This window comes from Salvelinus alpinus, chromosome 21 (assembly GCF_045679555.1).
Source record: "Salvelinus alpinus chromosome 21, SLU_Salpinus.1, whole genome shotgun sequence".
In the NCBI taxonomy this organism is placed as follows: domain Eukaryota; kingdom Metazoa; phylum Chordata; class Actinopteri; order Salmoniformes; family Salmonidae; genus Salvelinus; species Salvelinus alpinus.
The window spans coordinates 10,769,691-10,782,859 of NC_092106.1; the positions used below are offsets into that span (position 1 = coordinate 10,769,691).

The window sequence follows — 13,169 nt, forward strand, 5'->3', positions numbered from 1 at the left end:
TAATTACGAATGTACGAGTTGTTATGAATGCAGCATTGGACAATGTCGTTTGACAGCTGGCAAGTGGATCGCATGCGCCAAAAGACGCTGCTGAATGAATAGGAGGGAAATCACCAACGACCCAATAACCTCGGGCGCCTTGCATGTCATCTGCTCAAATTATGACCATCTCGCTGCCTCTGCTTTCTCTAACTAAGATATCTGTTTCCTGGACCTTGAATGGCGCTGGTCACCGTTCAGCGTTCGCCAACACCCAGCGTTAGCTCCAGTCCCTGCGTTTCGGTGAGTTGTCGAGCTTGGTCATCTGTCATAGCACGGGATTTAAGGCTCAATTCTAATGGTATTGTTTAGGGTGGCTATAGCTAGCTAACAAGTATGTTGTTGTCCCATGCGGTAGTTAGCTAGGGGAAACACTTTTCACAGCACTTCGATACCGAAGTGACCTTTTCGTGGCAGGAGACTGAGGATAGGGTTAGGAAAAGGGTTAGGGTTAGCGGATATGGTCTCCTAACCTGCCACGAAAAGCACTTTGTAGCGAAGTGGGGTGGAAAGGGTGTCCCAGCTATCTACACTAGCTGGTTATGCCCTGCTTTTTTTGTGTGCATGCGTTCCTAAGAAATTGTTAAACGGAAACGTGTTTTAGTTGTCTGCGTTGTGTATAAATATACATTTTTAACTTTTGCATGGACAAAGTTAAACTTTCCGGTGTCCAGGGAAGTCGTCGCTTAGCTACCACAGTCAATGGCTGGCTAGCCAGTGAAGTTTCTCAACTTGTAACTAGCTAGTTAGTTAGGTATAGTGACTGTTTGCAATGCAAATGATTCCAGTGCATCTCTGACCTGTTTATCCCCAAGTAAATTATATAAATGGTCTAAAAGAACTCAAATAAGCCAACTCATCATAACTTACCTATCTGTCAGTGTCAATCTTTGTTGGCGAGTTTACCGGAGGCATAGCTAACTGATCATAAATGTTGCACTCAGTCACTGCCATAAATGTTTGTACTGTATAGACAGTGGTGCAAAGTAGGTTTTTGGGGGTATCTGTACTTTTACTATTTATATTTGACTTTTACTTCACTATATTCATAAATAAAAAAATCGACTTTTTACTCCATACATTTTCTCTGACACCCAAATGTAGTCTGCGTTTTGAATGGCTAGCAGGACAGGAAAATGATCAAATTCATGCACTTATCAAGAGAACATCCATGGTCATCCCTATTGCCTCTGATCTGGCGGACTCACTAAACACATGCTTTGTTTCTAAATGATGTCTGAGTGTTGCAGTGTGCTCCTGGCTATCTGTAAATAAATAAAAAACAAGAACATTGTGCTGTCTGGTTTGCTTATGTAATGATTCATAATTTTAATACTTATATTTTAGTAATTACATTTACTTTTGATACTTAAGTATATTTAAAACCAAATACTTTTACTCAAATAGTATTTTACAGGTTAACTTTTTCTATTAAGGTATCTTTTACTGTTACTCAAGTATGCTATTTGGGTACTTTTTTTTCATACATTTTATTACAACAGACCTAGCCAAAACAATGTCATCGACTCTCACAACAGTTCCAAATCAACTAGGCTCAAGTTATTCTGTTAACGTTTTGCATGAAAACCGGGTTAGTATGACATGGCTGTCCAACTACATTTTATGACCCGCACTGAGGATGATTCCATATGACATATCGAGGGTTGCCTGGCTGGCTGGCTGAAATGCCAGTGGATGATTCCACATAAGGGTTGTAGCTAGACAGCCTAGCCCAGGGGTAGGCAACCCTGTTCGTGGAGTGCCTGACCAACAGCGCTAATGGATCAGTTCTGTGATTGCTTAAATTCAACAGCCCTATCCAGCCCTATATTGTTTGCGTCCCAAATTATACTTTATTCCCTTTTGGTCAAAAGTAGTGGACTATAAAGGGACGAGGGTGCTATTTGGAATGTATCCATTGAGGGCAGTCTGAGGTCTGTTGGCTAGAGAAAGTAAAATACTTGCTGCTTTGCTGTGACATCTCTCATTGCGAGTTGTCAATGCCTGAATCACATTAGGCCAGTATAAATGGAAAAGAGGAATGTGAGAGATTAACTATGTTTCTCTCAAACAGCCATGAAAACAATTAAAGCAAAGGTCAACACAGAAATGATGTGTTAAGGGCTCCAGAGTCTCCTATAAGTGTTCAATTGGGTTGAAATCTGGTGGCTGAGACACACACCCTTTAAACCCCCAACAACAACTGCTGATGATGACGATTTAAGGTAGTTGCCCCCCCCCCCCCCCCACCCCACCCCACACCCCTACAGGGCCTCCTGAGTGGCGCAGCGGTCTAAGGCACTGCATCGCACTAGAGATCCGTGTTCGATCTCGGCCTCGACCGGGAAACCCATGAGTCGGCACACAATTGCCCAGCGCCATCCGGGTTAGGAAAGGGTTTGGCTGGCCAGAATGTCCTTGTCCCATCGCTCTCTAGCGACTCCTTGTGGCGGCCGGGCGCATGCACTCTGACTTCCGTCGCCAGCTGTACGGTGTTTCCTCCGACACATTGGTGCGGCTGGCTTCGGGTTCAGCGAGCATTGTGTCAAGAAGCAGTGCGGCTTGTAGTGATGCCAACTTAGCAATTTTGCTGCTAGATGTAGCAACTTTTCAGACTACTCTGGCAACTTTTTTTTTTCAAACAGCACCTAGCAACAAATTTGGCTACTTTTAAATATTTATTTGGAACTTTTAGCTTTTGAAAAGTGACTCAAACGCTAAAATGCACAAATTTTCCCTCTAAATGACACAAAAATGATTTTCTCAGTCACAACACACGTGCCTGGCTGCAAAAGTGCATTGTGAGTGACGTTAGCAGCAGGCGTTCAGCTCGTGCGCAGGCCAGCAGCAATTTCAGCAAATTGCAAATCATTGTTGGCTGACTGCAGTAGTATGCGTTCGAGACGAACCCAATGACTATAGTTGGTCACAAATGTTTGGTCTTGAACAGAACTTACATCAATCAACATTTCTCAATCAAAATGATAATAAACAAATCTAAACTAACATGTCAAATCAACATGTCAAATCAGATGGCAAGTCATTTTGAGTAACGTTATTGTGTATTCTACATAATGACAGTTTTACGTAATGACGTCATCACGCAATAACATCACAACGTCATTTAGCAACAAATCAACTTACCCTGAAAATTAGTTGGCAACACTGGCGGCTTGGCAGGGTCGTGTTTCGGCGGGCGCATGGCTCTCGATGGGACAAGACTGTAACTACCAATTTGGATATCATGAAAAAGGGGTCAAGGTATCCCCCCGCACCTCTCTGATTCACAGGGGTTGGGTTAAATGCGGAACACACGTTTCAGTTGAATGCATTCAGTTCTGCATCTGACAAGGTAAACCCTTTTCCCTATCCCCATGCTCCTTTGAGACCCCTCTTTCAAAGTCACTGAGATCTCTTCTAGCCATGCTAGCCAAAATAATATTTATTTCTACATGACCCTAAGCATGATGGGGATGTTTTAATTGCTTAATTAACTCAGGAACCACACCTGTGTGGATGCTAGAGGTCGACCGACTATGATTTTTCAACGCCGATACCGATTTTTCAACGCCGATTATTTGATACCGAATAATCGCCCTATTTTTAAAAGAAATTGTTTTCTTTTTTATATATATATATTTATATATTTGTAATAATGACTATTACAACAATACTGAATGAACACATATTTTAACTGAATATAATACATCAATAAAATCAATTTAGCCTCAAATAAATGAAACATGTTCAATTTGGTTTAAATAATGCAAAAACAAAGTGTTGGAGAAGAAAGTAAAAGTGCCAAATGTGCCATGTAAAAAAGCTAACGTTTAAGTTCCTTGCTCAGAACATATGAAAGCTGGTGGTTCCTTTTAACACGAGTCTTCAATATTCCCAGGTAAGAAGTTTTAGGTTGTAGTAGTTATAGGACTATTTCTCTCTATACCATTTGTATTTCATATACCTTTGACTATTGGATGTTCTAAGGTACTTTAGTATTGCCAGCCTAATTTCGGGAGTTGATAGGCTTGAAATCATAAACAGCGCAATGCTTGAAGCACAGCAAAGAGCTGCTGGCAAATGCAGGAAAGTGCTGTATGAATGAATGCTTCCGAGCCTGCTGCTGCCTACCACCGCTCAGTCAGACTGCTCTATCAAATCATAGACTTAATTCTAATATAACTCTGTTAGGTTCTTATTTTTCAGAATAAATAACCCATGGACACTAGAGAAGCTTTAACCAAGTTTAATTCTTCCCAAAGGTTCTGTACAGCTGTAATCAGACAGCAAAACATCACTGTTATATACCTCCTATTTAAGACACTCCCTCTCTCCAATCCTTAGTTTATGGTTTAACAGGAAAAGAGTAACAAGATCCCAAACCGGTATTACTCCCTTCAGGTGACCAGTCCTCACCTCCTGACCTCAACCCATCCATCTAATCCACAGATGTCCATCTGTCTTTCCTGTGTCAACACGGTGCTCTGCTCCTGTCCCCCAACACATTCCACAGCTATCTGTCCTTCTACAGAGAACCCTTCACTTTCTCCTTTTGATTATATCTATAATTTATTTAATATCTTAATGTTCAAAATGTCGAACCCAACAACACACAGAAATACGAGCCTTAGATCATTAATATGGTCAAATCCGGAAACGATCATTTAGAAAACAAAACGTTTATTCTTTCAGTGAAATACGGAACCGTTCCGTATTTTATCTAACGGGTGGCATCCCTAAGTCTAAATATTGCTTTTACATTGCACACCCTTCAATGTTATGTCATAATTATGTACAATTCTGGCAAATTAATGACGGTCTTTGTTAGGAATAAATGGACTTCACACAGTTCGCAACGAGCCAGGCGGCCCAAACTGCTGCATATACCCTGACTCTGCTTGCGCAGAACGCAAGAGAAGTGACACAATTTCCCTAGTTAAAATAAATTCATGTTAGCAGGCAATATTAACTAAATATGCAGGTTTTAAAAATATATACTTGTGTTTTGATTTTAAGAAAGGCATTGATGTTTATGGTTAGGTACACATTGGTGCAACGACAGTGCTTTTGTCGCGAATGCGCTTAAATCACCCGTTTGGGGAAGTAGGCTGTGATTCAATGATAAATTAACAGGCACCGCATCGATTATATGCAACGCAGGACAAGCTAGATAAACTAGTAATATCATCAACCATGTGTAGTTAAGATTGATTGTTTTTTATAAGATAAGTTTAATGCTAGCTAGCGCCTTATCTTGGCTCCTTGCTGCACTCGCATAACAGGTAGTCTCCTCGTGGAGTGCAATGTAATCGGCCATAATCGGTGTCCAAAAATGCCGATTACCGATTGTTATGAAAACTTGAAATCAGCCCTAATTAATCTGCCATTCCGATTAATCGATCGACCTCTAGTGGACGCACCTGCTTTCAATATACTTTGCATCCCTCATTTACTCAAGCGTTTCCTTTATTTTGAGGGCACCAGCTGCCTGTCAAGTGATGTATGAGAGGCACCCATGTGAGGCTCTTCTCCTGAGAAAGAGCCTCCTCAGCTATGTTCTACTGGCAGGCCATTACCACAGCAAGATGCCATGCAGGTCAGGGTTATTATGGCTAGCATCCTTGGAACGATGGATGGTCATGATTACAAAGCATTATAGTTGACTGCCTTTGCTGTGTGTGGAGTGGATATAGTGCTATCATATCCTTTAGCTCCATGTGTCTTATATCCCATTGGATACTGATGCTCCAACTTGAAGTGCATTTTTTTTTTAGCATAGATGTTAACACCATACAAAGATAGGGGTGACAGATGGAAGATTTATGCGTAACACTGACTATTGTTTAAGCAAGTATCAGCTCATACTGAAGCGTCTCGCCTATTAATTAAGCCTACTCTGTATTCTGAACATCGAATCAGAGAGAAGGATTGCTGGACTGGGGAATCTTCCTAGTAGCACACTAAATACTCCCTTCTCATTGGCTCGACGCAATCCCCTGTAGCTCCTTCCTCCATGTGGTGGCATGGTGACCATGGAGACGGGCCTGTACATAGTATTACATGTATGGTGACTTAACCACAGGGAGAGGAGGAAGCTTGTGGGTCTCTCCTCCACTTTGCCACTTAAACACCTTCCTATAGCAGCCTATTGGCCTCTGTTGCTTTTGCCATTGAAAAGACAGTGGGTGAAGTGTTTTGGAAAGTTTGTCTCGTTGAAGGGATGGGTGGCTCCCTCGAGTCAAGGTTCTCCTTTGTCACCATGTTTCTTAAATGCATTTCTCAAATGTCATGCCTGGCTGTGACAGCAGCTGATTTACATCACCTGATGTGTGAGGGTTTATGTCCAGGCCAAGGCTCTTTGATTTGCTCATGTTTTCTCTTGTTTGTGTGCCATCATGGTCGTGCACACAAGCCCAATAACCAGAACTCTTTACATAGATTAGGCCTAATTGTAAGCATTGTTGTATTCTTGAGTATAGGTCTGGGCTCTGTCTGGGGTTTTGTTTGTGTGTGTGCTCTTCTCAATGAAGATACATTGGCTGGATCACTTCATCCCATCATGTACATCGTGTGTCTGCATAGGACATGGTGAATGTAGCCAGTGTGTGGTGCATTGGGCTTAATTAACCCAGTTCAGTATCTCTCTATGTGACTGGGCAGAGGCGGGTGAGATCTGCTAGGGCTGCCTTGTCCAGGATTGACAGCCTGATCGCTGGGAGAAAGTTCCCTGAGTTTGGAGATTACTGGAGCAGAACAGGCTGGGATTAGGGTCTGCCTGCCTGTCTGTCTGAGCAGGGACAACAGACTGCCGGGCCTGGGTGGAGAGAGGGGGACGCTTCAAAACAGGCTAGCAGCCATTTCAACCCTTATCTATTCTGCCTTGTTCTGGGTTTAGTGAAATATCACAACGGCCAACCCCATGACATGGGATGAAAGTGGATATTTAGCGGCACATTTTAGCCAATGTGGAATTTATTATCCTCTTTAAAATAAGGTTAATTCGCCCTTCCTCGGTGCCCGATGCAAACCTTGTTGCAAAATCTCCCTTGAATAGATAGCTATACACTTATGTCTAACAAGCCCAAATATGGACATCTTGTTTTGACTGGGTGTGGAATTCTTGTTCAAAAGGTCTGGCAGCATCACACCGCCTAATATTGCTGTAGTAGGAATCTGTTTGGCTCATTGTTAGTCATGAGACACTTGACTTGATTCATACTTGATTTGATTCATATGCTTATCTCCTTGTTCATGGCGGTTATTGTGAACAAGCAACCTTGTCTATTCATGTGACCGCAGCTGTTTGTCTGTCTGTATAATGTGTCATTACTATAGTCCGTTTATGGATACATTAGTGTGTATGTGCATGTTGGTTTCTGACTGGTTCTCTGCTCTCTCCCCAGGAGGCAGACAGTGGTGAGGATGATCGTCGCTCCCAGCCCCGGAGGTAAGGCTAGACCATTACCAGTTAGCAGTAAAACAAAGTATTGTAATCGAACAACTATGACGTATTTTTGGGCATTGCACTGACAACCTTCCAGGCCCGCTGAATTTCTCAATTATTGTTGTGTTCAGTGCCTGAATCAGCTGAGACAAACGTCTGTCGTTGGCCCTTTGGAAGCTCAGCTGTACTTCTAGCTGCTGTCCACCAGGGAGAGTGCGTTGACAAGAGTTTATTTGCTGTGTTGGCCGTTGGGTTGATATCAATACTGTCTCTTGGGTCAACTCAGCGCACACATACTGCTGCAGAGTCAACTGACTCTCATTTAGTCTCAGACCCAGGCAGCAAAATGACCGACAGAGGGGTCGCAAGCAAACACAGGAACATTCTAATGGCTGTACATTGCCAGTTAGGCCTGGGCATTTAAAAAAAACGCACGCGTGCACAAAACAAGAGTGACTACATATCTCCTTTCAATTTACAGTATATCACACAATATATTTTCAAATATCTTGAAAAATACATTTCTATCAACATGTAGACTTGCTCTTGACTAGCATCGTTGTCCGAATTTTTATTCACACTTAGTTTTAGGTCATTACAGGAGAAGGGTAGAAAAGGACTAATGGTTGCCATTTTGCATCTTCAAAACACTAGGCTAACTATTTTGCATTTCCAAAATAGCCTATGTACGTATTTGGGTTGGTTTGTAGTACTCGTGTATGACTACTCCAGTTGTGTACTCCTGATCTATTTGCATGGTTGTATCTGTTATCTGTGTTACCTGCCGCTTGACGTCAGTGTGGGTGTTTTATAGAAGGACAAAACGTCACTGTTGTTGTTGTTTCACTTGTCTTGGCAGTTGGGTTTATCAGTGTGGATCTCTTGGATTAATGCCTATTCATACAGGACATACTAATAGTTATAGGTTATTATGGGTTAGCCTATAGGTTAATAGGCTAGTCTATATTTTTCTGGAGTGGATGGTAGGGGGGGCCATAACATAATTACAGATCATTTGTAGACTGCAAATTGACCGCAAGAAGCCCAAACAGATATGTTTGACTAAAACATAATCATTTCAAACCTTGCTTACATTTGTATGCGATCACGTGTCTCCCTATTATGCGTGGAAGTACTTGGGAACAGATTTCTTCAATTAAAATCACTTGCAGTTAATTTTCTGTTTTATGTCCAGTAGCAGTCAAGTCTGGACACGCCTGCTCATTCAAGGGTTTTTCTTTATTTTTACAATTTTCTACATTAATAATAAAATAAACTATGAAATAACACATGGAATCATGTAGTAACCAAAAAAGTGTTAAACAAATGAAAATATATTTGAGATTCTTCAGAGAAGCCACCTTTTGCCTTGAGAGCTTTGCACGCTCTTGGCATTCTCAACCAGCTTCATGAGGTAGTCACCTGGAATGCTTTTCCAACAGTCTTGAATGAGTTCCCACATATGCTGAGCACTTGTTGGCTGCTTTTCCTTCACTCATCCCCTACGTCCAACTCATCCCCCAACCATCTCAATTGGATTGAGGTCGGGTGATTGTGGTGTTTGTGGAGGCCAGGTCATCTGATGAAGCACTCCATTGCTCTACTTCTTGGTCAAATAGCCCTTACACAGCATGGCGGTGTGTTTTGGGGCATTGTCCTGTTGGAAAAACATGGTAGTCCCACTAAGCGCAAACCAGATGTGATGGCGTATCGCTGTAGAATGCTGTGGTAGCGACGCTAGTTAAGTGTGCCTTGAATTCTAAATAAATCAGTGTCACCAGCAAAGCACACCATCACACCTCCTCCTCCATGCTTCACGGTGGGAACCACACATGCGGAGATCATCCGTTCACCTACTCTGATTCTCACAAAGACACGGTGGTTGGAACCAAAAATCTCAAATTTGAACTCGTCAGATCAAAGGACCTAATTTTATTTTTTATTTATGTATACACACACACAGTACCAGTCAAAGGTTTGGACACACCTACTCATTCCAAGGTTTTTATTTAAATGTTTTTCTGGTGACCGTGTCGGGTTAGTTGACCAAGAAGGAGAGTGATGGAATGGTTGGTGAATGCCAGTTGTTGAACCCTGCTGTAGGGTGTTAGGACCTGGCTGTAGTACACATGGAACTGATAAACAAGGGCGTGTGTTTTTCTGAGTTTGAGTATCACTTCCCCTTGGCTTTGCCTAATGTCAAGTATTGTTCTTCTCAGTAGCATTTCACCTGAACTCTCCATCATAGGACCTTCATGTCAACGTCAGGGTAATGATATTACATAGCGTTACTTGATGACCGAGCTGATTGTGACAAGCCTAAATGTACACAGCTATGGCAGACACCATTATTTTGGTAAGCTAGTTGGCTTGCATCAAAACAGCACTATAAAGTCTGTTGTACTAACTTCCTATAGGCCTATTCAGCTATCATGGCTGTTTTATGTTCTGTTCCCTTGTGTTACTGTTATGACTGTGTTAGTGTTATGACATGACTGTGGCGTTAGTGTTATGACATGACTGTGTGGTGTTATGACTGTTGTGTTAGTGTTATGACATGACTGTGTGGTGTTATGACTTGTGTTAGTGTTATGACATGACTGTGTGGTGTTATGACTTGTGTTAGTGTTATGACTGTGTTAGTGTTATGACTGTGTTAGTGTTATGACATGACTGTGTGGTGTTATGACTGTTGTGTTAGTGTTATGACATGACTGTGTTGAACTAACCCTTGTAATGTAGGGTATTTTCTGTACATTGATTTAACTTGACTTCTGGTCAGGATTTAGTCTATTGAATTTAGCTAATGCAAGGTAGGAGTCAGAGGTCTCCATACCAGTACAGTTGGTGATAGTTTGCAAACACTGGGTCCACCACTGCAAACTGTTTGGCTTCATGCTCAGAAGGAGCCAACATGACATGATGTGCATTTGGCCAGCACAACCCCATAACAGAACATTTTAATGTCCATTATGTGTTGCACTGACTTCACCATTTAACTCCAATGCTGCAGGACATGTGGGCTCAATTACCTATTAGGTAATACTATGGTGATGGTGAGGTCATCCCCCCGCCCATTCAATGTCTTCAGATCTTGGACTATTTTGTCATTTGGATCCCTCTTTTGTCAATTACTCCCCCCCCATCTGCTACTCACCCAACTGGTTATGTAACAAGAAGCCCAAATGAACTGTGTATTACATACACCACATAAGGATTCCAGTACTAGATATACATTGCATCTAGTTGGATATCAGAAAGCAACGTTTGAGGGTGAAGGTTGTGCCGTACTCCATGTTCAATGTTTTGCTCAGTCCTTACCAGTTATGGTAAGACTGCTATTGTCATCTATTCTGTGCCGCACACACAAGAAAGACACGACAGCTGTTGTTCCCACGGCTCTGATTGAAGTGTAACATACTGTAATGCATTCATCTGTGCTCTGGCTTTGCGACGTGTATGCACTGCAAGGAATGTCAAGGACAGCATACTTTCTAGTACAGGCCTACTTGATTGTCGTTCATAGTAAGGCGAGGGCTGTTGGGCTGCAGGGGGAGAAGGGAGAGGCAAAAGGATGTTCAGGTTCTTTTCTGTGACCTTGTCTATTCATTGTTTTCAGTAGGCATTTCCTTTCAAATGCTTACTTCAACATGGCTCTGGTAAGATTTGAGTCGGTAGACACACACACACACACACTGATGTGCAGGGCCGAGCACAGACTTTCAGGGGGCAAAAATACACAAAAAGCCTTTTAAAAGGTGTATATAATCGAGCACACATCCATACAATCTCCATAGACAAACATTGACAGTAGAATGGCCTTACTGAAGAGTTTCGTGACTTTCAACGTGGCACCGTCATAGGATACCACCTTTCCAACAAGTCAGTTCATCAAGTTTCTGCCATGTTAGAGCTGCCCTGGTCAACCGTAAGTGCTGTTATTGGGAAATGGAAACGTCTATGAGCAACTAGCTCAAACAGCTCAGCCGCGAAGTGGTAGGCCACACAAGCTCACAGAACGGGACTGGTTGCAACACTCACTACAGAGTTCCAAACTGCCTCTGGAAGCAACGTCAACACAAGAACTGTTAGTCAGGAGCTTCATAAAATGGGTTTCCATGGCCGAGCAGCCGCGCACAAGCCTAAGATCACCATGCGCAATGCCAAGCGTCGGCTGGAGTGGTGTAAAGCTTGCAGCCATTGGACTCTGGAGCAGTGGAAATGCGTTCTCAGGAGTGATGAATCACGCTTCACCATAAGGCAGTCCGACGGAGGAATCTGGGTTTGGCGGATGCCAGGAGAACGCTACCTGCCCCCGTGCATAGTGCCATCTGTAAAGTTTGGTGGAGGAAGAATAATGGTCTGGGGTTGTTTTTCATTGTTTGGGCTAGGCCCCTTAGTTCCAGTGAAGGGAAGTCTTAACGTTACAGCATACAGTGACATTCTAGACGATTCTGTGCTTCCCACATTGTGGCAACACTTTGGGGTAGGCCCTTTCCTGTTTCAGCATGACAATGCCCCTGTGCACAAAGCGAGGTACATACAGAAATGCTTTGTCGAGATCTGTGTGGAAGAACTTGACTGGCCTACACAGAGCCCTGACCTCAACCCCATCGAACACTTTTGTGATGAATTGGTACACTGACTGCGAGCCAGGCCAAATTGCCCGACCTCACTAATGCTCTTGTGGCTGAATGGAAGCAAGTCCCCACAACAATGTTCCAACATCTAGTGGAAAGCCTTCCCAGAAGAGGGGAGGTTGTAATAGCAGCAAAGGGGAACCAACTCCATATTAATGCCCATCGTTTTGGAATGAGATGTTAGACGAGCACACGTCCACATTTTTGGTCATGTAGTTACAGTGCCTCCTAAAGATGTGATTGACATCTTGAAAAGAGGGTGGGCTATCAGCTGATAATCTGCAAGTTGGCTAGCTCAATTTATTTGACTGATTGTAATTTATTTTCAATGCTCGTATCAAATAACTATACAATATGTTATTCATAACCTTACAAAATGTGGAAAAAGTTGAGGGGTCTGAATACTTTCCGAAGGCACTGTATGATGGTTAGCTAGAGTCTAGACTACCTGTGTTGCTGCTGCAGACTGAAGAAGGGATGGGTCGGAGGGTCATTGATGCTGCCAATCCTAGTGTCAAATGTTGTGCTTCTGTGGCAGTACTGCTGATTATTTTAAACTAGGTAGCTAGCTACACACAACTAGGTAGCTAGCTACACACAACTAGGTAGCTAGCTACACACAACTAGGTACACACAACTAGGTAGCTAGCTACACACACACACTCGATCGGGGACCATATCCCAAGCCATGCATGTTTGAATAATGGGTGTGCACAATCCCAGTACGGGGCAGACTTGGAAACCGGTACAACCGGGCGTGCGCCACCTTCGTACAGGACAGACCAACAGGTGCAACCAACGGACGGGGTGGCGAACTTGACGACACAAACTTGTATAAAAAAATTATATAAATTACCACCATCCAAAAGGGCACTTGGCGAGTGGGAGGTGTACAGGTTGACTCCATCTGTGTATTTGCCTACTGCTGCGTCTCTGATGTGGCTGTCAGCAGGTTATTCTGGATTTGAGTTACCCTGTGCTCAGTGTTCACAAATTCCCATTACCGGTTGCGGGAAGGAAAGGAAATGGCAGCTGTGCAAGCCGAC

At 42.9% G+C, this 13,169-nt stretch overlaps 1 protein-coding gene across 1 annotated transcript in view; it reads left to right on the top strand.

Annotated features, from left to right (window-relative positions):
- Positions 1-52: 52 nt before the first annotated feature.
- LOC139547829 (protein phosphatase Slingshot homolog 2-like) overlaps positions 53-13,169 on the top strand; it is a 34,830-nt gene continuing 21,713 nt past the window's right edge. The window contains exons 1-2 of the mRNA XM_071356945.1: positions 53-282; positions 7,443-7,486. Of these exons, the coding sequence (XP_071213046.1) occupies positions 220-282; positions 7,443-7,486 (107 nt within the window). The 5' untranslated portion in view covers positions 53-219. The remainder of the gene's footprint in view (positions 283-7,442; positions 7,487-13,169) is intronic.